The sequence below is a fragment of the Macrosteles quadrilineatus genome, unplaced genomic scaffold (genome assembly GCF_028750875.1).
Source record: "Macrosteles quadrilineatus isolate MER2022 unplaced genomic scaffold, UCM_ALF_1.0 Scaffold_2__2_contigs__length_208266976, whole genome shotgun sequence".
In the NCBI taxonomy this organism is placed as follows: domain Eukaryota; kingdom Metazoa; phylum Arthropoda; class Insecta; order Hemiptera; family Cicadellidae; genus Macrosteles; species Macrosteles quadrilineatus.
Window position 1 is genome coordinate 57707644 of NW_026542595.1, and position 27159 is coordinate 57734802.

Below are 27159 nucleotides of genomic sequence, written 5' to 3' on the forward strand. Positions count from 1 at the left end.
GGAGACACTCCACATGGACCAGTACTGTGTCCAACACCTCCGAGGACAGCTTGGTAGTGTCTGTAACACACAATATTGTCTAGGTATTCTAAGATTCTATAGACCATGTATGTGTCATGGGTCCAACTGGCCGACAGACGATGGACACACTCCACATGGACCAGTACTGTGTCCAACACCTCCGAGGACAGCTTGGTAGTGTCTGTAACACACAATATTGTCTAGGTATTCTAAGATTCTATAGCCCATGTATGTGTCATGGGTCCAACTGGCCGAAAGACGATGGACACACTCCACATGGACCAGTACTGTGTCCAACACCTCCGAGGACAGCTTGGTAGTGTCTGTAACACACAATATTGTCTAGGTATCCTAAGATTCTATAGACCATGTATGTGTCATGGGTCCAACTGGCCGACAGACGATGGACACACTCCACATGGACCAGTACTGTGTCCAACACCTCCGAGGACAGCTTGGTAGTGTCTGTAACACACAATATTGTCTAGGTATCCTAAGATTCTATAGACCATGTATGTGTCATGGGTCCAACTGGCCGAAAGACGATGGACACACTCCACATGGACCAGTACTGTGTCCAACACCTCCGAGGACAGCTTGGTAGTGTCTGTAACACACAATATTGTCTAGGTATCCTAAGATTCTATAGACCATGTATGTGTCATGGGTCCAACTGGCCGACAGACGATGGACACACTCCACATGGACCAGTACTGTGTCCAACACCTCCGAGGACAGCTTGGTAGTGTCTGTAACACACAATATTGTCTAGGTATTCTTAGATTCTATAGCCCATGTATGTGTCATGGGTCCAACTGGCCGACAGACGATGGACACACTCCACATGGACCAGTACTGTGTCCAACACCTCCGAGGACAGCTTGGTAGTGTCTGTAACACACAATATTGTCTAGGTATTTTAAGATTCTATAGACCATGTATGTGTCATGGGTCCAACTGGCCGACAGACGATGGAGACACTCCACATGGACCAGTACTGTGTCCAACACCTCCGAGGACAGCTTGGTAGTGTCTGTAACACACAATATTGTCTAGGTATTCTAAGATTTTATAAACACAATTCTGCAAAGTTCAATTGAACACATAGCACAGTGAATTTACATTATTGGATTTCTTTTTTCTTTTTCAGATAACTCACTTGTGTTTTGGATTCATTAAAATTGATTAAAATATTTGGACACTTTTTTTTTTAATTTAAACTCTTTATATTTAGACATTATACTTATATAGACACTTAAACCCTAAATCACACTTCTGAACTGAACATTAGATAAAACCGGACCGCCAAGATCTTCTGATGGCAAGAGGTTCCTAAATTATGATGTCATGGCTGTCCACCCCTCACTCAGGGTGGAATGGGCAAAGATCACTTCAACTTTGGAGCCCTTAGTACCCACCATGTCATCACACCAGTGAAACATACCATTTAACACCTCGAACCCTACCATTTGTAATTTTCCTACTGTGTATGTTGGAGTATGAGATCTACAACTGTTTGTTGTATTACCATTAGTTGGTGCCAAGTAGTCTGTGATCTGGAAGTCCACCCGGAAGGCCAAGGCGTATGTCTGTATCAAGCCCTGGACAGCTTCTCGTATCCTCTCACAGTGTCCTGAGATGGTTTCAGATGCAATCTCTCCTGGGAACAACACTACCGAGTAGTCTCCGTCCTCATCTACAATCTCTGGCCGCCTCCAACTCTCCTCCTGCAAATGAGTTAACATGAGGAAAGTTTAAAGTACTGAAAATAATTCAGCTGTCAGTTTTAAATGTCTTTGCCTTCCATCACTGACTGCCAAGTCATTTAGCAAAGTTAATCTATTTTTGGTTAAATCAGACCATCAACGTTTGAAATCAGTATTGCCACTACCACTTGTAGAGTAAATGTAATTCTAGATAATGTAAATCATCAACACTCAATTACAAAGAAGTAGACAACCGAGAAAAAAGATACTGTAATGGTTGTATGATGGTCGCAACTGTGAAGATTACAATATACAGCACAATAGCCTTAGTTAACTCCTACTAATGAAGAATTGGTGTAACACAAACCTTCTTTTAACTTTCAATACTTAAAAATTGTCTGGTACATCCGAGTGGTTGCTCACCTTAAAATCTGAAGATTACTAGTTGATATGTCATTGGGTTTTCAATTGGGGCTATCTAACAAAAGGACTTTGGAAAAGGTCTACAAAAAACCTTAAAAATTCTGATGGTGTAGGAAAATACTAAACAAATACTAAGAGAAGTTGATGTTTACAAGGATTTCATTCTTACTAACTCTTTTACTAGAGGAATAGTGTAATAATGATATGTAGTGATGGGTTAATTCTAGAAATGTTAAATTCTGATTCCGGTTATAATTATTTGAAATCGGTTCTCAATTCCATTGATTCCATTATGTTAAAAATAGTTTATAGTGCTAAAACTATTACTTTTCACTAGTGATTTAACGATACCAAAACATACTGACTCTTGATACCAATAAAATGTTGTTTACTTTTATCAAATTGTCTGAATGGATTGATTTATACTACACAACACCAAAATAAATTAAAATGAATGCAGCAATAAAAAATTCTAACCAGCCAATTGCAATTTCTGATCATCTCCCGTGGTCGTGTTGACATTGCTGTCATCTCCCGCGATCTTGGCAAAATCATTAACATCTCTCATGGTCGCGTGGACATTATGGTAGTCTTCCGCGATCGTGGCAAAATTCTGATCATCCCCCGCGGCTATGTAGACATCATCATTGTTTCCCGCGGTCACAGAAACGTTTTTGTCGTCTTGCGCAATCGCGATAATTTTCTGGTCGCGTGAACTTCGCAGAAGGAATTGATTTTGAGTGGTCGATTTTCAATTCCGATTCCAAAGCCAAGTATCGGTGGAATCGAGAATCGACCTTTGGTGTCGACCCATCCCTCGTAATATGTAAATTAAAACATTGAAGGCTAGGTAGATGTTACCTGAGGAGTCTGACTGAGTTGGCCACAAGCACGATTGAACGCCTCCAGAGCTTGTGTGATGGCCAATGTCTCCACACTACCTAGTAGAGCACACACAGCCTTGACAGCCTGAGTCACCTTATGTGGCTGGACACTGCCTTCTCCTGCAGCCTCAACTCTCTCCATCTCTCTCTCTAGAGTCTCTGAACAAGTGACAAAACTATAGAAACACTCAAAATCAAGAAGGCAGGGAGAGGGGAGGGATAGCAACTCCTTAGAAAGAAACTAGTGATGGTCGGATCCAGATATTGGCCTACCGGATCCGCCGGATCCGAGCTAAAACCGGCACCGGATCGGGTCCAAAAAATTCCGGATCTTGGGCTGGATCCGGTTTTGATGGATCCGATTTTTTCAAATTTTTTCCCGATTTTTTCCTAAAACAAAGCTGTCTGTATCACTGTACAACCCCGATTTTTTTACTAACACAAAGCAGTCTGTATCACTGTACAACCCCGATTTGTTTACTAACACAAAGCTGTGTGTATCACTGTACAACCCCGTTTTTTTACTAACACAAAGCTGTCTGTATCACTGTACAACCCTGATTTTTTACTAACACAAAGCTGTCTATATCACTGTACAACCCCGATTTGTTTACTAACATAAGCTGTCTGTATCACTGTACAACCGCAATTTTTTTACTAACACAAAGCTGTCTGTATCCATGTACAAGACCGTTTTTTCCCCGAGTGTTTGTCTCTTGATGCAAATAACATATATGGCAATGCCATGTCTCGATGTTTGTATCTAGATGCATATAACTTGTAAAGCAAGGCCATGTTTCATTGTTTGTCTCTTATTGCAAATAACTTATATGGCAAGGCAATGACTCAGTGTTTGTCTTTTTATGCAAAGAACTTATATGGCAAGGTCATGACTCAGTGTTTGTCTCTTGATGCAAATAACTTATATGGCAAGGACATGTTTCATTGTTTGTCTCTTGTTGCAAATAACTTATATGGCAAGGCAATTACTCAGTGTTTGTCTTTTGATGCAAATAACATATATGGCAAGGCCATGTCTCAGTGTTTGTCTCTTGATGCAAATAACTTATATGGCAGGGCCATGTCTCAGTGTTTGTCTCTTGATGCTAATAACTTATAAGGCAAGGCCATGTCTCAGTGTTTGTCTCTTTATGCAAATAACTTATATGGCAAGGCCATGTCTCATTGTTTGTCTCGAGATGCAAATAACTTATATGGCAGGGCCAAGTCTCAGTGATTGTCTCTTGATGCTAATAACTTATATGGCAAGGCCATGTCTCAGTGTTTGTCTCTCGTTGCAATTAACTTATATGGCAAAGACATGACTCAGTGTTTGTCTTTTGATGCAAATAACTTATATGGCAAGACCATGACTCAGTGTTTGTCTTTTGATGCAAATAACTTATATGGCAAGGCCATGTTTCATTGTTTGTCTCTTGTTGCAAATAACTTATATGGCAAGGCCATGTCTCAGTGTTTATCTCGAGATGCAAATAACTTATATGGCAGGGCCATGTCTCAGTGTTTGTCTCTTGATGCAAATAACTAATATGGCAAGGCCATGTCTCATTGTTTGTCTCTTGATGCAAATAACTTATATGACAAGGACATGTTTCATTGTTTGCCTCTTGATGCAAATAACTTATATGGCAAGGCAATGACTCAGTGTTTGTCTTTTGATGCAAATAACTTATATGGCAAGGCCGTGTCTCAGTGTTTGTCTCTTGATGCAAATAACTTATATGGCAAGGCTATGTCTCAGTGTTTGTCTTTTTGTGCAAATAACTTATATGGCAAGACCATGACTCAGTGTTTGTCTTTTGATGCAAATAACTTATATGGCAAGGCTATGTCTCAGTGTTTGTCTTTTTGTGCAAATAACTTATATGGCAAGACTCAGTGTTTGTCTCTTGTTGCAAATAACTTATATGGCAAGGCAATTACTCAGTGTTTGTCTTTTGATGCAAATAACATATATGGCAAGGCCATGTCTCAGTGTTTGTCTCGAGATGCAAATAACTTATATGGCAGGGCCATGTCTCAGTGTTTGTCTCTTGATGCTAATAACTTATATGGCAAGGCCATGTCTCATTGTTTGCCTCTTGATGCAAATAACCTATATGGCAAGGCCATGTCTCAGTGTTTGTCTCTTGATGCAATTAACTTATATGGCAAGGCCATGTCTCATTGTTTGCCTCTTGATGCAAATAACTTATATGGCAAGGCCATGTCTCAGTGTTTGTCTCTTGATGCAATTAACTTATATGGCAAGGCCATGTCTCATTGTTTGTCTCGAGATGCAAATAACTTATATGGCAGGGCCAAGTCTCAGTGATTGTCTCTTGATGCTAATAACTTATATGGCAAAGCCATGTCTCAGTGTTTGTCTCTCGTTGCAATTAACTTATATGGCAAAGACATGACTCAGTGTTTGTCTTTTGATGCAAATAACTTATATGGCAAGGCTATGTCTCAGTGTTTGTCTCTTGATTGCAAATAACATATATGGCAATGGCATGTATCTTTCCGAACTGAATCCGACCCGATATATGGCAAGGCCATGTCTCAGTGTTTGTCTCTTGCTGCAAATAACTTATATGGCAGGACCATGACTCAGTGTTTGTCTTTTGATGCAAATAACTTATATGGCACGGCGATGTCTCAGTGTTTGTCTTTTGATGCAAATAACTTATATGGCAAGGCCATGTCTCAGTGTTTGTCTCTTGATGCAAATAACTTATATGGCAAAGCTATGTCTCAGTGTTTGTCTTTTTGTGCAAATAACTTATATGGCAAGGCCATGTCTCAGACTCAGGGTTCGTCTCTTGATGCAAATAACATATATGGCAAGGCCATGTCTCAGTGTTTGTCTCTTGATGCAAATAACATATATGGCAATGGCATGTATCTTTCCGAACCGAATCCGACCCGATTTTTCGGATATCTGCACACCTCTAGTTTTTAGTTTTGTACCTAGCTATCAGTACTGTGGACCTGGAACGAATTTAAGGAAGAGATTAACAAGAGGTGATCCAGGCATAAATAAATTGGATGCTGTATGCAAAAACCACGATATAGCATACTGAAGATCGAACTATTGTAAAATATACACAGATACCCTTTTGGTGGTCGTGCAAACTTAGTGCATTTTATGATTTTGTTAGTGTCCCCAAAAAATGAGGGATTATGGGCTCAACTGGAGATTACTCTATATATAAGATATATTAACCTTTAAACATAACCAATTTAATTTTAAACCGTATGATTTAAATTGGCATTCTGTTAGTTACGTTTTTTTAACCCGCCCTTATGACAGTGTGTATCTGGATCCGGTCTGGATCCGGATCCGAAGATCCGGATCTGGATCCGGTACCGACATTTTCTTGGATCCGCCCATCACTAGAAAGAACATTGGACTGAGATGGAGATTTTAAAACACGTTTACTAAATCCAACAGGTATACAAAGATCAAGACATAGAAGGAGGGGTTATTACATTGGGCCGAAAACATTTTGAAGAAAGGAGAAAACTCTTTTTTTTCAGGCCAAGCTCAGGTCACATTTAGCCAACCATTTATTTTTTCAAGCGCAGAAAGCATCTGCAATGTGTCTTTATTAACGATTCCGTTACGATTGCGAGAAGATGTTTACAATTTTTCCGTGACCTCGAAAGTTATTCTTGATGTTACTGCAACTGCCATGTCCGCAGAAGACCTTCACGATTTTGCCAAGACCACAAGAATATGTTCAGAATTTCACAGTCGTGGCAAAATTGTTCACTTTTTTTACCGTTTAATTTTTAATTTTTACTTTTCACCTCTTCCTAACTACACGTTCTATTTCAAAATGTCGTTAATTTTAATTTTCTATAGATTTTTTGACATTATCTCTTTCTTTCTTGATAACGTTTATTTATTAAACAAAATTCACAGTAATTCAAGATCTATTAATTATTGCTATGCAAATCTCCAAGATGAATAGGCCATTTACACTTTTCTCTTGTAAACACACCATTTCTGATTTGTTATTGTATAGATGCTATTTAATTTAGCTTTAGAGGAAGCACTACAAGAAGTAAGGCAAACAGAAGCTGGAATTACAATAGGGACCAAAATAAACGTCCTTGCGTTTGCAGATGATGTTGCAATTATAGCGGAGAGTAAAGAAGAGTTGAAAATGCTGGTCACAAAACTCTTAAACCATACAAAGAAAGTTGGTTTAAGAATAAATGAAGGGAAAACAAAAGTAATGGAGTGTGGGAGAGCAACCCAAATAAACAATGACAACAATATAGAAATAGAAGGGTACAACTTTAAAAAAGTAAACAACTTCACTTATTTGGGAGTAATGCTGACGAATAATAATGAAGAAGATATGGAAATACAACAAAGAATAAATGCAGCACACAGAAGTTTATCAGCATCCCACAAACTATTAAGCTCTCGAATACTATCACACAAAACAAAACTCCGTATATATAAAACCATTATAAGACCAGTTCTTTTATACGGCTCAGAAAATTGGGTGTTAAGTAAAAAAACAGAAAAACGTTTGATAGTATTTGAGAACAAAATATTGAGAAAAATATATGGTCCAACCTTTGAAGATGGAGAGTGGAGGATAAAACACAATGCAGAGTTGAGGCAATTATATATGGACCCAGACATAGTGGCCGAGGTGAGAGGTAGGAGAATGAGATGGGCTGGCCATCTACTAAGGAAAGAGGACGACTCCTTAGTCAAAAACGTCCTTTTGAACAATCCGGAGGGCAGAAGACCACCAGGAAGGCCCAAGTTAAGATGGCGAGACCAGGTTAGAAAAGACCTAAGAAGACTGGGAAGAAGGGAAGATGAGGCAATGGATAGAAAAATCTGGAGGCAGTGTGTTGGCGAGGCAAAGTACCACCTTGGGTACCAAGAGCCACGGCAGTAAGTAAGTAAGTATAGAATCATAACTGTATTCTTGTCAATCAGCTGTGTTTAGGTGTTACTAACTTCATTAAATAAAACTGGATTAAATACCCTTACAAACAAGGGATACAAGTTAAGTGTTGCTCTAATGGTTTTCGTACAGCAAAGCTATTAAATCAGGCCAAGACTTTATGGACACCCCGTACTTTAAAATTTGTAAAATTACAGGTTTTATATGTTTATCTCACATTGTCAAACAAGTTTCCAGAAACAGCTATACCTACTGAGTACAGCTGTTCAATATGGCATCACACCTGACGTCAAAACAACAGTGGGCACTCTAAGTGGCCTATTGACCGCAACATATCATGATTGTGCAATAGCCTACTAATTGTGTTTTGCAAATTATCTAATTAACTATACAGCTCGATGTGTAACTCACTCACGGGGGATACAAATGTTTACCAATTTCCAGAATAGCTAGAGGTATAAGGCGTTTTTAATTGGTTTGTAATATATGTTTGTCATGTTAGGTTAATCGTGAGCCCTGGATTATCGAGGTTCTATTGTTGTATATAGCTTCAAATACATGTTACCAGTTTCAATATCTTGCTTAGCAACATATTTGTGAAAAGTGTGATTTAAGTTAATACTATTTTGATAACATTTATAGTAATTTTAAAACCAAACACATACAGTAGTTGAATACAGTATAGAGCTTGAATCCTCACCAAGAAGAATTTGAAGGGTTTCACGAGATATTGGTTGCACTGGTTCCTTAGGTAAGAGATCTTCGAGAGTTAAATCTTTATCTCTCTCATCATCTTGAGGCTAGAAATAACAACAAATAAGAAACTATACAGTTGCAACTAATAAAAAGTGTAATGTTTAAAAATATGGGAGGCTGTACAACATTGTTTTTTTAATGTCCAAGGTCCAAAAAACTATACCAGAATTTACTAGGACAATTTTCTACCTGGAGCCTGGGCACAACTTTTTTTACAACTAAATAAGATCTCTATAACAGAAGTAAATAAAATAATAATACATAACTAGTGATTGTCATAAAAAACCATAAAATTCAGTGAGGCTCTAGAGGAAGCCCTACAAGCAGTAAAAAACTCACCCTTAGGACTAAAACTAGGGACAAATATTAATATATTGGCTTTTGCGGATGACGTAGTACTGACAGAAAAGAAAGAGAATATAAGGGTTTCAACAGACATGAAACTGAATAAGTAGGACTAAAGATAAACGACATGAAAACTAAATTTATGAGAGTAGCAAGGGAAGAAGATGAAAATATTGCCAATTTTCTCAAAATTAACAACCATGAACTCCAAAGAGTTTAATTTCAGATATTTCGGCATTGTACTATCTTATAGAAATACAGAACACTTAGAAATTCAGAATAGGATAAATGAAGCAAATAAAAGTTGGTATGCATGTGGAAAACTAATTATATTGAAGCTTTTATCAAGGAGAACAAAAATTATAATCTGCAAAACAATAATTAGACCGGTACTTTTGTATAGAGGGGAAATTGGATTCTGAGCAAAAAGATGGAAAAGAAGATTACAACCTTTGAGAATAAAGTTCTAAGAGCTATATATGGTCCTGTGTGTGAAGATGGAGTATGAAGAATCCGCCACAACCAAGAGTTAAGAGAATCATTCCGAGACCCCAATATTGTAGGAGAGGCCAAAAGCAGAAGGCCAAGGTGTGTTGGCCATATCTTGAGGAGAAATGAGGAGAGCTTGTTGAAGAAGGTACTAAGGGGAGATCTGAGGAGAAGGAGACCGGTAGGAGGACCAGAGGCCAGGTGGTGGGATCAAGTCCTGAAGGATGTGGATAAGATGAGTAGGGGTGGGCGAGTACTCGACCTTCGAGTAATTACTCGAGTTTTTTCAAATACTCGACCTCGAGTCGAGTAGTAATTACTACTCAAAAATTCGAGTCGAGTAGTTATAAATAGTGCCACTTCACGATTTTCTACACCCATATTTAATAAATTATATTTTGTTTTGTGTTGATGCCTTATTTAATCCCAATTCCTACAAAAAACAACTATCTAACCTCATATAGGTTAGACCAGCGTAAACCAAATGTTCAACAAACAACCATCGTCATTCGGCAGAGCTAGCAAGAGGGTTACTAAACTTTCCTACAACAGTCAACAATACGTCTCGATAACGATACTGTAAGTTGAAATAAAGCATTGAATGAATCTATCGAATTGCAATAGTCGATAGTCAATAAGGGAGTCCCGTGACTAGTATAACAATGGCAGACGATTCTTGAAGATATTATAAAGTACTGTATCAGATTTAGTTTGAACTGCCATAAAAATATTTTATACCAAAATATAGAAATAACAAAATATTTTATACCAAAATATAGAAATAAAATAAATAAAAATAACCTGTTGTAGCATAATAATTTTTCACATTAATCGGTATTGGTGTTTAGTTTTACAAACCGATAAGTTACTGCAAGGAACATCGATGCATCTGAATGACGCAATCTCATTGGGTCTTGGCCTTCTTCTGATTAGAAAAGATCAGTTCCACTTTAAACTCAGTGTTGCCAGATGGACGATAATTGTTGTACTTTTACAACTGTGGTATTGGCGTAAACAAACTATAAGTTTAATTTATTTTCTAATCAGTTTACATAAACATGATTAAAATTAGTCAAACTATTAATTGTTTTACGAAATAAAAGCTATAGAAATTTTATGATAATTTTACTGACATTCACCATAATGGTGTAATGATAAATAAAAGCAGAAGTAGAATGAGCAAACTGACTAAGAGAGAGAGAGAGAGAGAGCAGATATGGTGACAGCTGGCGTAACAAAACAACAAAACAATGGATTGGAGTGATTGAAGTTATGTCAATGTCAGTTTTGAATGTTTTTACTTTGAAGTGAATTTGTAACTTAAAATAAAATTGATTTTGTTAGTGGAAGTTTAATAGAAGATAAAATAAACAAATTTTGTTTGTGATTTTGATTGTGCAATTTTCAATCTGGTGGCAGAAACATGACAACGACAGTTTGAATTGTAACCTAGAAAATGTGAGTTTATAAAGAAAGGCCAAATAGGCTATACCGGGCTACAGTGAAATGTGTTTTATTTTAAATTAAGTGTTTAATGTGGGATTTTATTTCGAGATAATAGGCCTACTATGTTTTTGTTTGATATTTTCAGTCTGTCAGAGACAAGTGACTTAATCATTTTTATAAATTTACTATATATATTGAGTGAAGAGGATAGCCCTAGTACCCATAATCTTCAAACGTAAGACAGATGAAGTGCTTATCTAAGTGATTATTTTTAAAAATCTAATTGCATATATTGATGTTTTTAACTTGTGATACAATATGTAGTTTGATATTAGTTTTGCTTTCTGTTTTATAAATAAATTAATTTTTATAAACTCTGTTTCTTATTTGAATTGAAATTATTCTTAAAGTTACCTTATTAAGTTAGTTAGTTAGGTTGATTATCATGTTAGTGAGGAGGAATTAAAGGCAAGAAAAAATAAAACGCACTAGAACAAGTGATGTGTAGGCCTAAATAATTTAATGCTGCAGCCAACAAGTAGTCTAGGCCAAATTTTTTATTAGGCCTAAGGTAGGAGGTACTAATAATTAGTAACCATATAACTTAGAAAATTTGGTATAAGTACTTAAACTACCTATTTAGGCCTAGGCAGGGTTTATGCTAGGATGAAATTTGTTTCAGCAAAATGCTGCAAACTCTCTGCAAAGACAAAAACTAAGTTAACTGTAGAAAAAATATTATTCAATAACTTAAGCATTTAAAACAAAAAAATCTAGTAGGCTAATATTACATTTGTTTGAACATTACATCTTTCAATTTTATTTGTAGAAAATTTGCCATAGGCCTAGCCTGCAAAACAATGTAAACTTAGGATTATTAAATTGTGAATAGCAAGATGCTACAAATACTACCGCAGCTTAAACCCTGGGTCTAGGCCTACTTAACGCGCAACTACTCGACTCTCGACTCGATACTCGAGTTTTTACTCAAATACTCGACTTGACTCGACTCGAATTGAAAAATCACTACTCGCCCACCCCTAAAGACGAGACTAGTAGAGGAAGATTTGGAGGACCGAGAGAACTGGTGACGACGTGTTGGCGAGGCCAAGTACCAGCTTGGGTATAAGTGGCCATGGCAGTAAGCAGTAAATAATAAATTTTAAGATTCTTTGAAAAAAAAATTCTACCCACAATAATTGTGGTATAATAATAACAAATTATTTGATTATTTGTTACGTTAATCAACAATATTAAGCAGTATGCTCCTTAATCTGGTCTCCGATAATGCGGACGTCGAGCTAACTCAAACAGCCTAAAATGAAAGTACACTAAAATAAGTATTACACAGCTTAAATTTGCTATCTGCAAAACTAAATACTTTCTTTTAAATAAAAACCTGTTTGTCCTTGGCTATTTTTGGCAAGAAGAGATAGCTTAATCAAGTGTTAGGAGCTCATAATCTATAAATACTTTAATCTTATTTCCAGGAAATGATTCATTTCACCAGCTTACCATGCTACAGTATATCTGTTTGAATAGACTGTGTGTCTAATGGTGACATCTTTTATATTTGTTATATATTTCTTTCTCCAATCTGGTATTGATGAAGTTTTTGTAAAAAAAGAATTTTTAAAATTTAGTTATGTTATCAACACATTTCTGAACTAGGTTTGTACACAAAATAAAGTTACTTGTAGCGTGTGCTGCGTGTGAAGTTTAGAAATGAGTTTTGTTAATCATTAAGACGTTAAAGTATTTATTTTAGGCGTGCAAAATTACTATTACCTTCTGTACAATTAAATTACGGCTTAATCATGAGCATCTACTTTTTGCTGATCATTGTGACTTTTAAGGCTTTTTTTAGGTTTAATCTAGATTTTTACTGATCCACACAGAATGTGTTCCCATTACTGATTAGCAAGACCATACTGGACTGAGAAATAATTGAATGCAACAAATATACAAACCGTTCTAGCCAGAGGACGAGGCAAGTGGTCTACATGGACTAAGACCAGCCGGATATCCTGCTCTAGTTTGATACACTGGTGGACATACTCGTAGTCTGCTAGTTGTGTATGGGTCGTTAGATACTCTGCTAGACCCCACACCTGTAAACAACAACACATCAGGATACTCATAGCCTGCTAGCTGTGTGTGGGTGGTCAGATACTCTGCTAGACGCCACACCTGTAAACAACAACACTTCAGGATACTCATAGTCTGCTAGTTGTGTATGGGTCGTCAGATACTCTGCTAGACCCCACACCTGTAAACAACAACACTTCAGGACATACTCATAGTCTGCTAGTTGTGTATGGGTCGTCAGATACTCTGCTAGACCCCACACCTGTAAACAACAACACTTCAGGACATACTCATAGTCTGCTAGTTGTGTATGGGTCGTCAGATACTCCGCTAGACCCCACACCTGTAAACAACAACACTTTAGGATACTTATAGTCTGCTAGCTGTGTGTGGGTGGTCAGATACTCTGCTAGACGCCACACCTGTAAACAACAACACTTCAGGATACTCATAGTCTGCTAGTTGTGTATGGGTCGTTAGTTACTCTGCTAGACCCCACACCTGTAAACAACAACACTTCAGGATACTCATAGTCTGCTAGTTGTGTATGGGTCGTCAGATACTCTGCTAGACCCAACTCCTGTAAACAACAACACTTCAGGATACTCATAGTCTGCTAGTTGTGTATGGGTCATTAGATACTCTGCTAGACCCCACACCTGTAAACAACAACACTTCAGGATACTCATAGTCTGCTAGTTGTGTATGGGTCGTTAGATACTCTGCTAGACCCCACACCTGTAAACAACAACACTTCAGGATACTCATAGTCTGCTAGTTGTGTATGGGTCGTTAGATACTCTGCTAGACCCCACACCTGTAAACAACAACACTTCAGGATACTCATAGTCTGCTAGTTGTGTATGGGTCGTCAGATACTCTGCTAGACCCCACACCTGTAAACAACAACACTTCAGGATACTCATAGTCTGCTAGTTGTGTATGGGTCGTCAGATACTCTGCTAGACCCCACACCTGTAAACAACAACACTTCAGAACATACTCGTAGTCACATTGATAATCAAGAATATATGATATGTATAACCAAGAATGATGAGTGTGAACCAAGAGAGGTAGTGTGCAGTGATTAGGAAAAAAATGTCAGAACCAATGATCATGATCAAAATTCCAATAGTAAACCTAATATTTAGTGATGAACTGGTAATTAAAACTAATTATAACAATCAGTAAAAACCAGTCTTTTAGTTCTTACAGAACTTTAGAACACTTTCCTCATTCCTCAAATATCAAAGAGTGTTGTTCAAGATTTTGTGGTGGTAATATTGGATATGAAATATATATTTATGTTAATTTAGGATAAGTTAGATTAGTTAAAACCAGTCAGTGTACAAACCTGTGCCTCAAGATTATAGAACAAATTTATTTGATAGCCTACCACAAATCTTGTTCCAGGTGGGTCATGAAAATCCTATTCAAAAACCATAAAATCAAAAACTTTGTTACCATCTCGCATTAAGATGATGATGTTCCCATGATTGAGGGAGGTGTTCATTATTTTTCCGTGTTTGTAGTTGGATGATGATATGTCCACATAATTGCAGTGATATTTACAATTTTGCCTCAATTTTAGGTGAAGACAATGATGTCAACCTGCTCGAGGAGGTGCTGGAGGAGGTCGTGGTTTTGCTGTGATTACAGGGTAGTGTCACCTAGCGGTGTGGGCCGCAAGCACCCTAATACGGCAGCGACGGTCGGACACTAAGTGGAGTCGGTTATGAGGGGTTCTACTGCACAACAAAATATTACGATAAATGTCAGAAGATTTTGATTTTTTAGAGTCTTGATTAACAGGTAAAATGTTTTCAGTTGAGTACACTAACCTTGAGGACATAGTCCGTAGGCGACCCTGCATCCAGCAAGCCACAGATGATTTGTTCCATGACCAGGTCGATGCTGCAGCTCACTACAAAGAATCACACATTTTTGGTAACATTATGTTATGTCTTGTATCTTGAATTGATCATACAAAAATTCTAGTTTCAATTACTACAATAATTATCGCATTGTCCATGTTTTACACTCAAATCTATAAAAAAAACTTTTTTATAACAGGATTTGACAAAAAGTGGAAATAAAAATAAATAGGATAATATATCAAAGTGTGTTTGCATGCTGAACAATTGTAACTTGTATATCCCTAATATGCTAAGCTTGAAATATGTACCCACCAGAATCTGAGGCTCATGTTAACAAGAGAAACAAGGATATGTAGTTTCCTAGTGGCATAAGAACTAGCTTACACAGAAGTAAATTTCACATGCAAAATCTAATGGAGACTTAAATAGCTTTTAAAAAAGTTAAAAGCTAAATTATCAATTTAGTTCACAAACCAAAATATTTTATTTAAAATTTATTCGAAGCCCCTTTATGTTAATTTAGAACAAACAATATTTTTGTTAAATCAATTTACCCAAATCTGTTTTGGTGATCACTCCTACAAAAGTAGTTTTTGGAGTAATATATTTTAGTCAATATCTATTTTACATTAATGGCTTGCCCTTAAATTCCGCAAAATAACCTAAATGTTACAATTTATAAGGATTCTCGTTAAAACTTTGTGGTTTATAGGACTTCAAATTGTATTACCAATTGACTGGATTTACAGTGTTTAACCTAAGCCAAAGTTGTGTTAGGCCTACCATCACTGGTGAAGGTGAGAGGTTGTTCCTTGTCAGGACAGTGAATGGTCAGCTTGACACTTGTACCTTGTAGATAGGAACTCTCAATCAAAGGGCTGATAACCAGGCCAACGTTGGTGTACGGGTCAGAGTGGACAAACTCAGCTGTAAAATAACAAGGACGTTAACTCACCATCACTAAAAATGAACTTTAAACAAAAAGTTACCCAAACGTAAGTTTTATAGCTTTGCTACAGTATGAAACTGGTTTATTGTTTAAGCAATATTGTTAATTGAAAGCCTATACTGATCAATAACCAAGTACAGTAATGGATCAAAACTGGTGACTTCTGTGAGGTAAATGAGTATCAGTATTATAACCGCTTGGTAATTATATCATAACCACTTGGTAATGATATAATATCTTGAGTATCATACTTAACTAAATCACATAACTGCCAAAGAGGTTTTTAACTAGCAATTACCAAATGGTGAACCGAACAAATAATGTGCATAGTAGAACAATGTTGTAGCAATCTGCATAGCTAATATCCAGAGCTTTAATGAATTTTTACCACAAAAGGTTAATAAAAATAGCAATTTCACATGAACATAACACTACGCTTAATGAGTACTTACATAATAAATAAATAAATAAAATAAATTAGTTGTGTTAGTATAGTTTGGGAAATTCACTGAGATGCTAAATAGATTTCAAATCAATCAATGTTAGACTATCTTTTTCTTAATATAGACTTTGTAAAAATAACTGTTCGTTGAGAAAATGCTTTTTAACATTAAGACTGAAATACATCGATTGATACCAATACTTCATTTAGTACCAAACATTTTGGAGATTTCTTACAAGTAGGAAAATGGCAGAAAGGATCATATCTAAAACATGTTACTAAAAGCCGCTCTTAGGAGAATATACACAGTGTTATATGAACTCATAAGTAGATGTTTACCTCTAAGAGCCTTGACCATGGTGTGGAATGCTACGAGGTCTGGGTCTGTGAGGACGGGCTTGTGCTTCTCCACCAACACACTGTCGTATAACTTGCTCTGTCGATGGGACTGAAACAGAGTCATTCATCATGGTAAAAACCAAACCTAAAATCCAAAGTAACCCTCTTATTTTCTGTAAAAACAAAAACCACTCCTAACTATTATTAACTTAATTTGACATTATTTTGTATAGATAGCTTTTTCCAGATTTAAAGGATTTTGTGGTGGAAAGGTTGAATAGCTCAACTTCCTGACAACAATAGTTAGTTCCAATAAACACATGAAACATACAATTTTACTAGCTCCTTCTTCAGTCGTAGAGTCTTTGTACAAGGACAAAGATTTGATTTTACAACATAAAAAGGAACAAGTAGTTTTGAAAATGCAATGTTTCATGTGTTTTTTGTACTTTCAAATATTTTTATCAGTAAGGTTAACCTAAGATTATTGTTTTAAACCTATTTAAAAACTTTTAATCGATTTTCTTCACTGTTTATTACATAATCACAAGAAGACGGCAAAATTGCCAAGTTTGTGCAACTTGATCATCCGACTTCAGATTCCATTAGGTGTCCTGCCTTAACCAAATGCACGGGGAGTGAGGGCAAATGGCTAGTATGGCTAAATGTGACATTGACTCACAAATCCAACCAATTAAATCTTGAATTCAAATATTTTCTTAGGACTGGGGGATTATAGATTTGACTTGGATCATTGACTATTGGATTAATAGTCAAAGCTTGGATACAGTAGGCCTAAAAGTGAATGTTTGCAGGATGCGGTATGTTTCCTTAGCTCATTGGCGGAGTTAGACGTAATTTGTTGGGGGGTGGGAATGAATTCTTCAATTTTCACTGGGGGTCCGGGGTCCTCCCTCCCTTCGAAAATTATTTAAAAAGCTTTGAAGCCCATGAATTTGTAGGAGTGACCCTGTTGGATCTCAGCAAGGCTTTTGATCTAATTTCTCATAGCGTTCTTTTAAATGAAGCTTCAATATAATGGAATAAATAATGAACAGTTAATTTTTGTTCAAAACAAACCTTTGTGGTGGGTTACGTATGGTGTCTGTTGGGAACTGCTCGTCTTCTTTTGAAGAGGTTCTTGCTGGGGTCCCACAGGGTGTAGTCCTGGGCCCTTTGTTATTTATATTGTACATAAATGACCTACCTGTTAGTTTAGATTGTGATAACATACTATAAGCGGACGACACATCTGTGCTAGTAAATGGGAATTGTTTGATGATGTGATAAACCAAATTAATAGAGCAACTGTCTTTGCCAATCTGTGGCTCCATTCTAACTATTTAAAGATAAATGAAAGTAAAACTGAAAGGATAATATTTACTTTGAGACAAATTGAACAATATAACATGGCTAAGTCACTCAAGCTTCTTGGTGTTACTCTTTACCAAAAACTACTATGGGAGGAACATGGTCAACAACTTAGCTAATCGATTATCTAGGGTTTGTTTTTATTGAGAAAACTTAAGACTTGTGTAAGTCAAGAGCTAATGGAAACTTTTTATTTCAGATTCTTCCATTCACATTTGTTAGCCTATATGCTAATATTTTGTGGGGAGGTAGTGCTGGAGCAGATAGTTTTTTTTTTTGTGGTAAAAGAGAGCAATAAGAATATTGTTTGGTTTAGAGTTTAGTGATAGCGCTAGGAGTCATTTCTCTGCACATAATATTATGACTGTTCCCATGCAATTTTATTTTTCAGAATTAAATTTATATCCAGGAAAATATTACAGACTTTAATGTTTTAGTGACGTTCATAATTATCAAACAAGAAATTCCAACAAATTAGTTTTACCAATCCCAAGACTAGAAAAGTAAGCAAAGAGTCACAAATACCAACAAATAAAATTTTGTAACACAATTCCAGAATCATTTAAGTTGTTAAATTTAAAACCATTTTTAAATAAGATTCATGATTGGCTTACTACATGCATTTTATTCAATAAAGGATTTTTTATAATGTGATATATATTGTAAACTAAGTGTTGGGTCCTTTATTGACCATCTGTATTAGTATATCTTATGTTGTTGTTGTTGTAACTGTTTTTATTGTCTTGTTTATTTATTTTGTTTTTACTACTTTCAATTTATATTGATTTTACTTTATTATTATTATAATCTAGGTACTGTCTTTCAATGTACCTATACCTGATGAAGCCTATTGTAATCTTGTATTGCTTAATGGTGAATAAACTTCTTGATTCTTATACTCACCTTCCGCTCGGCACTAAGCTTAGCAGCAGTGTTGCGTGGTGGCAGGGGGGGAGGAGAGATGGGGGAAGCTTTGACTACAGCCGCGTAGATGGGGTCCGAGGCCTGACTGCCAGCTATGGAGGGTGGGGAGTACAAGTAGTCAAACGGGTCATACGGGTCGTAAACACTTCCAGAACATTCAGACTGGTCGTCTTCCCTCATATCTGGAACATCAACACCAACACCACTGACAAAACAAAACAATACTGTGCACTGCAATGGTTGCAACACCTTACATGCACAGATAAGATAGTACAAGTGACAGTCAACATATTGCTTAGGATAACGTAGTAAATGCTGATAGGAATAATACAGTACCTAGCACAACTTGTAATACTACTGTAGGAACATACAAATTACAATAACAGAACATTACAAAATGAAAGGACCATTATATTATCAAATACTTGTTGTAACACAAACATATTCCAGGTAGCTTTACCTGACTTTTGCAACAGGCTATGTATGGATTGAAAAGTCCCTTAAAACCACAGTAAAAATAGCTTTTATCTCCATTGTGATTCTAATTATGTATTTGTTTTAATCAATGACATGGCAATAGTATGAATAAAAATACCTAACACAGAATTGTACAGAATATTCAATCAGAAATGTCTCAATGAGCTTAGTAACATGCAATAAAACCAAATAAAAATTCTTATGAGCTAGTTCAATATATTTTTTTATTGGCATTTAATTATTTACTGTGGGTGGAAAAAAGCCCCGGGACAGTTTAATATTTTAAAAATAATCAAGATAGCCCTAAAAAACTTGGTACAAAGTTACTGGGCATCAAAATCATTTTCACACATTATTCAATTAAACACTATCTCCTCAGGGGGACATCCCGCTAGGTGACTGAAGAAAATCTTAAATGTAAGCATATGACTGGGAATGTAACGTCGTCCTGCAATCCAGCTACTTGGAGGCAGGGCCGTACCCAGCTTTGGCAGGCCCAAGAGTATCATAAAATTAGATTTGGTTTTTTAAACCTAGGAAGTTTAAAAAAAAAAATAGTTTCCGACATAAGAAGTTTAACTTTTAAAAAGTTCAAATCTCTGTCATTTTGCCAATTATTAAACACATACTGTATATTTAATTTTATGCAAGACTAGTAATTTAGCTTATGTATCTAGTTTTATCAGACGTCAGGCGGTGTAAATTTCCATCTCAAACATTCATGACATACAGATGGAAATTAAGGTAGGTTTAGTCTTTATAAAACTACAAAATCTAAAACAATTTGAAAAATTTGTACAGTAGAACTCCAGTTATCCGAACTCCAATTATCCAAATTGCTTACATAAATAATAGGCCTATAAAAAAAACAATAAAACTGAAAACCACAGTAAATTGTACCATCCGTAAGTATGGTTATAAAGAAGGCAGAAGCTGTGATCGCGGCAAAATCGAAAACCTCTATTGCGATCGTTTTGACATTGTCATCGTCATATGACATGAGACTCACCAGTGTCCTCAGCCAGTGTGGACTGTGAGTAGGCCTGGGAGGAGGTGAGGAGCGGGTCAAAGGCCTCCAGTAGACTGACTCTTACACCTCTGTCTCTCTGAGGTAGCTCAGAGTCGAACGGAGTCAGATCTATTAGGTTGCTGTTGTCCCTTTTCTCTACAGTCTTCAGAACATTCACACTGTTGTTGCAGCCTGCAAAATTACATCACAAAATAGTCTGGCACAATAAAGCTCACTGATAAAACATCTTTTTGAATCTTTAACCTGTTCAAGGAGTTTACGAGGAACCTAATCAATACTTGTTAGGATTGTAGGAATGTAAGAAATTAATTGGTTACATCGTTGCAATAGATTAGGGTAAGGAGAAGTAGCAGGCTGGCCAGATAAAGCTTACTCAATATAGCCATAGGATATAGTACAAGTAGTTACGCTTTTTAAGAGTGGACAAGAAATCCACAAAGTTAAGGCAAACATTTTTGATGTGTCAAGAAAAATCTGAACATGGACTATACATTTTCTACGTTTAACAACATTTTGGGACTCAAGAGAAACAACAGAATAGGCCTGACTGAAATTCTAATTCTGATTGTTTCAGGTTATGCAGTAAATATACACCTGATATGATATGATGTGTTGTGAACCTTATCTTAACACAGACTACAGTAACACTTTTGGAGTTTGGATATCAGAAAACCGCTCATAACAACAAAAGGGCATCCTCGGATAGAAGTTCTAAATGTCAAGTAAGTTGAACTGTTGAAGCTAAACTCACCATTGTAGAGTGTAGTGGTGGTTGAGGTAGATCCAGATGACAGTGTTGGCACAGGAGTAGCTGTAGGTGTAGCTGTAGATGCAGACAGGTCAAAGCTGTACATGTAGGAGTTGACAGCATGATGCCCACTAGAGGGGTGCGGAGACATGAAGAACCCTGGGGGAGGAGCTGCAGGGAAGGTAGACGTAGTGGAAAGTGGTGTAATACCACTCAGCTCTGAGCCCAGGTTGGTCAAGTCAAAACCTATGTCTCGGAACCCACTCCTGTACAAGCGACCAAAACATTTTGTTATTGTTATTACTATTACATATTTTTTTAACCGTCTGTACTTATATGACTCAATTATAAATGCTTACATTTTCAAATAAGTCAAATAAATATTGAGACACGTAAGTACAATTTTAGTACACTGTGGACACCATTATAGTTAGTGTCGGTATTATTACCTTTTTTACTTTGACTTTGGCGAGTAAATTAAATTTTTGTTGCTGTCATACATCTTTAAGAACCTAGTATATATTTTTTTGGTACACCGTTTCAGTTTCTTTTATCAGAAGCAATTATTTAGTTATATCGAATCCGAGAAGTGAATCGGCATACAAGCGGGGAATTATTTGGTTTAGTTTATTTAATTATTTCACTTTGACTTTATTTCCATTGTAACGAGCCAATTTTTTCAAGATACTTTTTACCTTCCTCCTTAAACCTTACGACTCCTTTCCGCCGTCCCCAATCAACTTCCGCCGCACCACACCATCTTCCGCCGCCCCAAATATCTTTTCGCCACGGCCTCCGCCCATTTCCCTACCTCACGTCTCCTTTCCGCCGCCCCTAGTCAACCTCCGCCGCCCCTACATCGCCTTCCGCTGCCCTACCTATCCATCCGCCATGACCTCCGCCCATCTCCTTACCTTACGTCTCCTTTCCGCCGCTCCAATCAACTTCCGCCGCCTTACATCGCCTTCCGCTGCCCTACCGATCCTTCCGCCACGATCTCCGCCCATCTCCCTACCTCACGTCTCCTTTCCGCCACCCCTAGTCAACTTCCGCCGCCTCACCTCGTCTTCCGCTGCCCTACTGATCCTTCCGCCACGATCTCCGCCCATCTTTCTACCTCACGTCTCCTTTCCGCCACCCCTAGTCAACAATGATTTTCCTCCGCTCACTGCAAAGGAATCCACGGCCGAAATCATAGCGGAAATGTTTTCCCCCGGAAAAACAATGAAGTAACCCAAGTTGAAACCTCAACTACTCAGGGGATTTCTGCCACTCTTAGCCAGGCTAGTCAACAGGACCAGCGTGTAAGTTGGGTATATCAATTGTCAAAGTCTCAAATTCAAGCTGAGCTGGAATCACGAAATTTAGACGCAAGTGGGAAGAGTTAAGAAGTCGCCTCGTCGAGCACATTCGAACTCCTGGTGTTACTCCAAGGACGGAGAAAAATCAGTTACTTTTCCCCCCAGTGGACACGGTTGAAGGGGGGGCTTCAAACTCAAATCTGGACTCCAGCCTACTCAACAATATCATGATGATCGTTGGTTTACCCCCAAATTCTGAGGTCAACACCTTAAGAATGAGGCTCGCAGACCTCACTGAGAAAGAAAGGTTTGTTCAGAAGGCATCAACATCCAACGCCTTTCCCGAACTTCAAAGATTTGTCAAGGAAAGATCACCGCAAGAGTTGAAAATAAACCATCCTCCGTTTCCGGTGAAATTGAATTCAAACAACCAACCTCCCACGGATACGGCTAGTCTCTGCAATCAAGTAAGAAAGTGGAACATTCGTTTCGATGGATACACGGACCCCGTCTCATTTATGGAACGACTAAATGAACTAGTGGAGGCTTACGATATACCCCTAAATCGCATACTACAAGCGATGCCAGAAATCTTCAAAGGGAATGCCCTCCTCTGGTGGCGAAACAACAAGGAATTCTGCAGAAATTTCACTGAGTTTCAACGAGAATTTGAATTGCAGTTCCTACCTCCTGGCTATTACAAGAATTTAGATAGAGAAATACAGGATAGGACTCAAGGAGAACGGGAGACTTGTCGCCAATACGTTGTTGCAATCGTCACTCTAATTCGTCGTCGAGGAGGATATACTGAGGAAGACAAATTGGAAAAGATTTATGGGAACTTAAAACCTGAATATAAGCTGTATATTCCCCGTCAAAACGTCAAGACCGTCTCTGAACTAATCGCTCGAGCTGAGGAATACGAGGCAGTACTTCGATGTAGAGCAACGTATCGACCACCTCCTGCTCCTGCTCAATCACTGACGCCTGAAACAGCATATCAGTCCAAAGGAAGAAGAAGATCGGAATCATATGAAGCCTTTAATCTCGAAAACCCCCTTCCAGTGCAAGACTGAAGAAAAAAGGAGAAAAAAGCAACAAAAAAATGTAGTGTTAAGTTTCATATAAAAAATGTCTGTTTAGTTAAGAAAAGTCAAAGGTTTTGTTTTCGTAAAACCGAAAGGTATTTGTATAGATATTTAGATTTAGGTTTTCTTTAAAGTTGATTGTTTTTTTTTTATCTTTGTGATACAAGGTTGTGATTTTTTCGTTTGTTATTCTCTTTTAGAATAGAAATTTTGTACGAGTTTTTAGTTTTGTTAAGAAAAGGAAAATTGTTTTTGTTTGAAAAAATAAAACCGTTATTTTGTTTTAAATTGTTTTGTTTTTCTTTTCGTAAAGAAAGTGGTGAGTGTAACGAGCCAATTTTTTCAAGATACTTTTTACCTTCCTCCTTAAACCTTACGACTCCTTTCCGCCGTCCCCAATCAACTTCCGCCGCACCACACCACCTTCCGCCGCCCCAAATATCTTTTCGCCACGGCCTCCGCCCATTTCCCTACCTCACGTCTCCTTTCCGCCGCCCCTAGTCAACCTCCGCCGCCCTACATCGCCTTCCGCTGCCCTACCTATCCTTCCGCCATGACCTCCGCCCATCTCCTTACCTTACGTCTCCTTTCCGCCGCTCCAATCAACTTCCGCCGCCTTACATCGCCTTCCGCTGCCCTACCGATCCTTCCGCCACGATCTCCGCCCATCTCCCTACCTCACGTCTCCTTTCCGCCACCCCTAGTCAACTTCCGCCGCCTCACCTCGTCTTCCGCTGCCCTACTGATCCTTCCGCCACGATCTCCGCCCATCTTCCTACCTCACGTCTCCTTTCCGCCACCCCTAGTCAACCTTCGCCGCCCTACATCGCCTTCCGCTGCCCTACCTATCCTTCCACCATGACCTCCGCCAATATCCTTACCCTACGTCTCCTTTCCGCCGCTCCAATCAACTTCCGCCGCCTTACATCGCCTTCCGCTGCCCTACCGATCCTTCCGCCACGATCTCCGCCCATCTCCCTACCTCACGTCTCCTTTCCGCCACCCCTAGTCAACTTCCGCCGCCTCACCTCGTCTTCCGCTGCCCTACTGATCCTTCCGCCACGATCTCCGCCCATCTTCCTACCTCACGTCTCCTTTCCGCCACCCCTAGTCAACCTTCGCCGCCCTACATCGCCTTCCGCTGCCCTACCTATCCTTCCACCATGACCTCCGCCAATATCCTTACCCTACGTCTCCTTTCCGCCGCTCCAATCAACTTCCGCCGCCTTACATCGCCTTCCGCTGCCCTACCGATCCTTCCGCCACGATCTCCGCCCATCTTTCTACCTCACGTCTCCTTTCCGCCACCCCTAGTCAACCTCCGCCGCCCTACATCGCCTTCCGCTGCCCTACCTATCCTTCCGCCATGACCTCCGCCAATATCCTTACCCTACGTCTCCTTTCCGCCGCTCCAATCAACTTCCGCCGCCCTACATCGCTTTCCGCTGCCCTACCGATCCTTCCGCCACGACCTCCGCCCATCTCCCTACGTCACGTCTCCTTTCCGCCGCCGCTAGTCAACTTCCGCCGCCCCGCATCACATTCCGCTGTCCTACCTATCCTTCCGCCACGACTTCCGCCCATATCCTTACCCTACGACTCTTTTCTGCCGCCCAAGAGCACCTTCCGCCGCTCCACGTCTCCTTCCGCCACCCGAAAACATCGATACCAATACCATTATGCCAGTTCCTGATCCTATCCGCCGAACCTAACCTCAATTTACATCCCCATTTGTTTTTATGTTAACTTAGGAACCGATCAACTCTCCATGACAGCTGGGTTGCAACTGAGCAAAAACGCACTTTTGCGCATGCGCGACTTTCCCCCTCCAGGTGGACCAGATTTTCGCATAAAACCGCGGCAGCTGGGCACCTCAGTCTCTTTCGCTCCCGGGCAGTGGCCCAGGACACTTCATAGGAGGTGCACTCTCCTAAAATCCGTCCTTATTGCTAGAGCAATCCGAGCAATCCGTCCTTATTGCTAGAGCAATCCGAGCAATCCGTCCTTATTGCTAGAGCAATCCGAGCAATCCGTCCTTATTGCTAGAGAAATCCAAGCATTCCGTCCCTATTGCTAGAGAAATCCGAGCAATCCGTCCTTATTGCTAGAGCAATCCGAGCAATCCGTCCTTATTGCTAGAGCAATCCGAGCAATCCGTCCCTATTGCTAGAGCAATCCGAGCAATCCGTCCTTATTGCTAGAGCAATCCGAGCAATCCGTCCCCATTGCTAGAGCAATCCGAGCAATCCGTCCTTATTGCTAGAGCAATCCGTCCTTATTGCTAGAGCAATCCGAGCAATCTGTCCCTATTGCTAGAGAAATCCAAGCAATCCGTCCTTATTGCTAGAGCAATCCGAGCAATTCGTCCTTATTGCTAGAGCAATCCAAGCAATCCGTTCCAATTGCTAGAGCAATCCGTCCCTATTGCTAGAGAAATCTGAGCAATCCGTTCCTATTGCTAGAGAAATCCAAGCAATCCGTCCATATTGCTAGAGAAATCCAAGCAATCCGTCCCTTTTGCTAGAGCAATACGTTCCTATTGCTAGAGAAATCCAAGCAATCCGTCCTTATTGCTAGAGCAATCCAAGCAATCCGTTCCTGAGTGCTAGAGCAATCCGAGCAACCCGTCCCACGTGCTAGAGAAATCCCAGCAGTTTATCCTTTGGCTGTGATGAGTCAGGGCCATTTGGGAATCTTGTGATTCATTGCCAATATTCTGAGCCAATTCCAAATCCTTTTAACATCGACCCCTGGAATCAAAAACCCAGCTACGACTTTGCTATCAAGGACAAGTGTGCAAGCTGCAAATCCGCTCCGTTCCAAAAGTACGTCACACCATCAAGAGGATTATTTTAGTTATTTTTAGAAGTTATTGTTTTGTTAAGCTTAGGTACAGGTTGTGTATTTTTAGTTAGAACAGACATATTCATTCGTCAGTGCGTAGCTGTGCTGGCACCATGTTGTCGTGCAATATAGATGTAATGATATTTGGCGCGTCGATGAGACGAGCTACAACAGTAGTGTACTCGTGTATGTCGGGCGACAAAATAGCATCATCCTAAGCCCGAGCGGTAAGAGCGTCAGAGATAAAGGCAAGCGAACCCTGGACGTCTCGAGTTATCCAAGCAAATGGGAGATAAAAGGTTAGCCTAGTTCCTAACAAAAAAAAATCACCTCACAAAGTACATAGGCTTATCTTTTGTACTTATGCCCCTTGGTCTTGCAAGCGTCTGATTATATATTTGGTAGGCCTATATTTGGGTGACTAAAATTAATAGATCAGGTACCGGTAAAAAATTTATGACTTAGAAGACTTACCGTAATGATGTTGATGGTAGACAAGACAGATTTTTTATGGAATGTTCAGCCAGAATGCTTGAAGTGGGTTTTTGGTTGTTACTGAAAAATAAACCAATACTTAAACTCTTCTAGAAACAAATATTTGGGTTGTTTTTAGGGTATGCGAGTACAAGGGTGGTACAGTATTTTTGAGTGAGTACTTCAGTACCTATCTT

The 27159-nt window shown here is 38.8% G+C and overlaps 1 protein-coding gene across 1 annotated transcript in view; it reads right to left on the reverse strand.

Moving 5' to 3' along the window:
* LOC128985761 (phosphatidylinositol 4-phosphate 3-kinase C2 domain-containing subunit beta-like) overlaps positions 1-27159 on the reverse strand; it is a 60311-nt gene that overhangs the window by 23935 nt on the left and 9217 nt on the right. The window contains exons 6-16 of the mRNA XM_054405609.1: positions 26963-27043; positions 21259-21521; positions 20487-20678; positions 18980-19182; positions 16706-16814; positions 15759-15902; positions 14940-15022; positions 12981-13121; positions 8675-8774; positions 3012-3193; positions 1550-1748 (exon numbers count right to left, since the gene is read on the reverse strand). Coding sequence (XP_054261584.1) covers positions 1550-1748; positions 3012-3193; positions 8675-8774; positions 12981-13121; positions 14940-15022; positions 15759-15902; positions 16706-16814; positions 18980-19182; positions 20487-20678; positions 21259-21521; positions 26963-27043 — 1697 coding nt within the window. The remainder of the gene's footprint in view (positions 1-1549; positions 1749-3011; positions 3194-8674; positions 8775-12980; positions 13122-14939; positions 15023-15758; positions 15903-16705; positions 16815-18979; positions 19183-20486; positions 20679-21258; positions 21522-26962; positions 27044-27159) is intronic.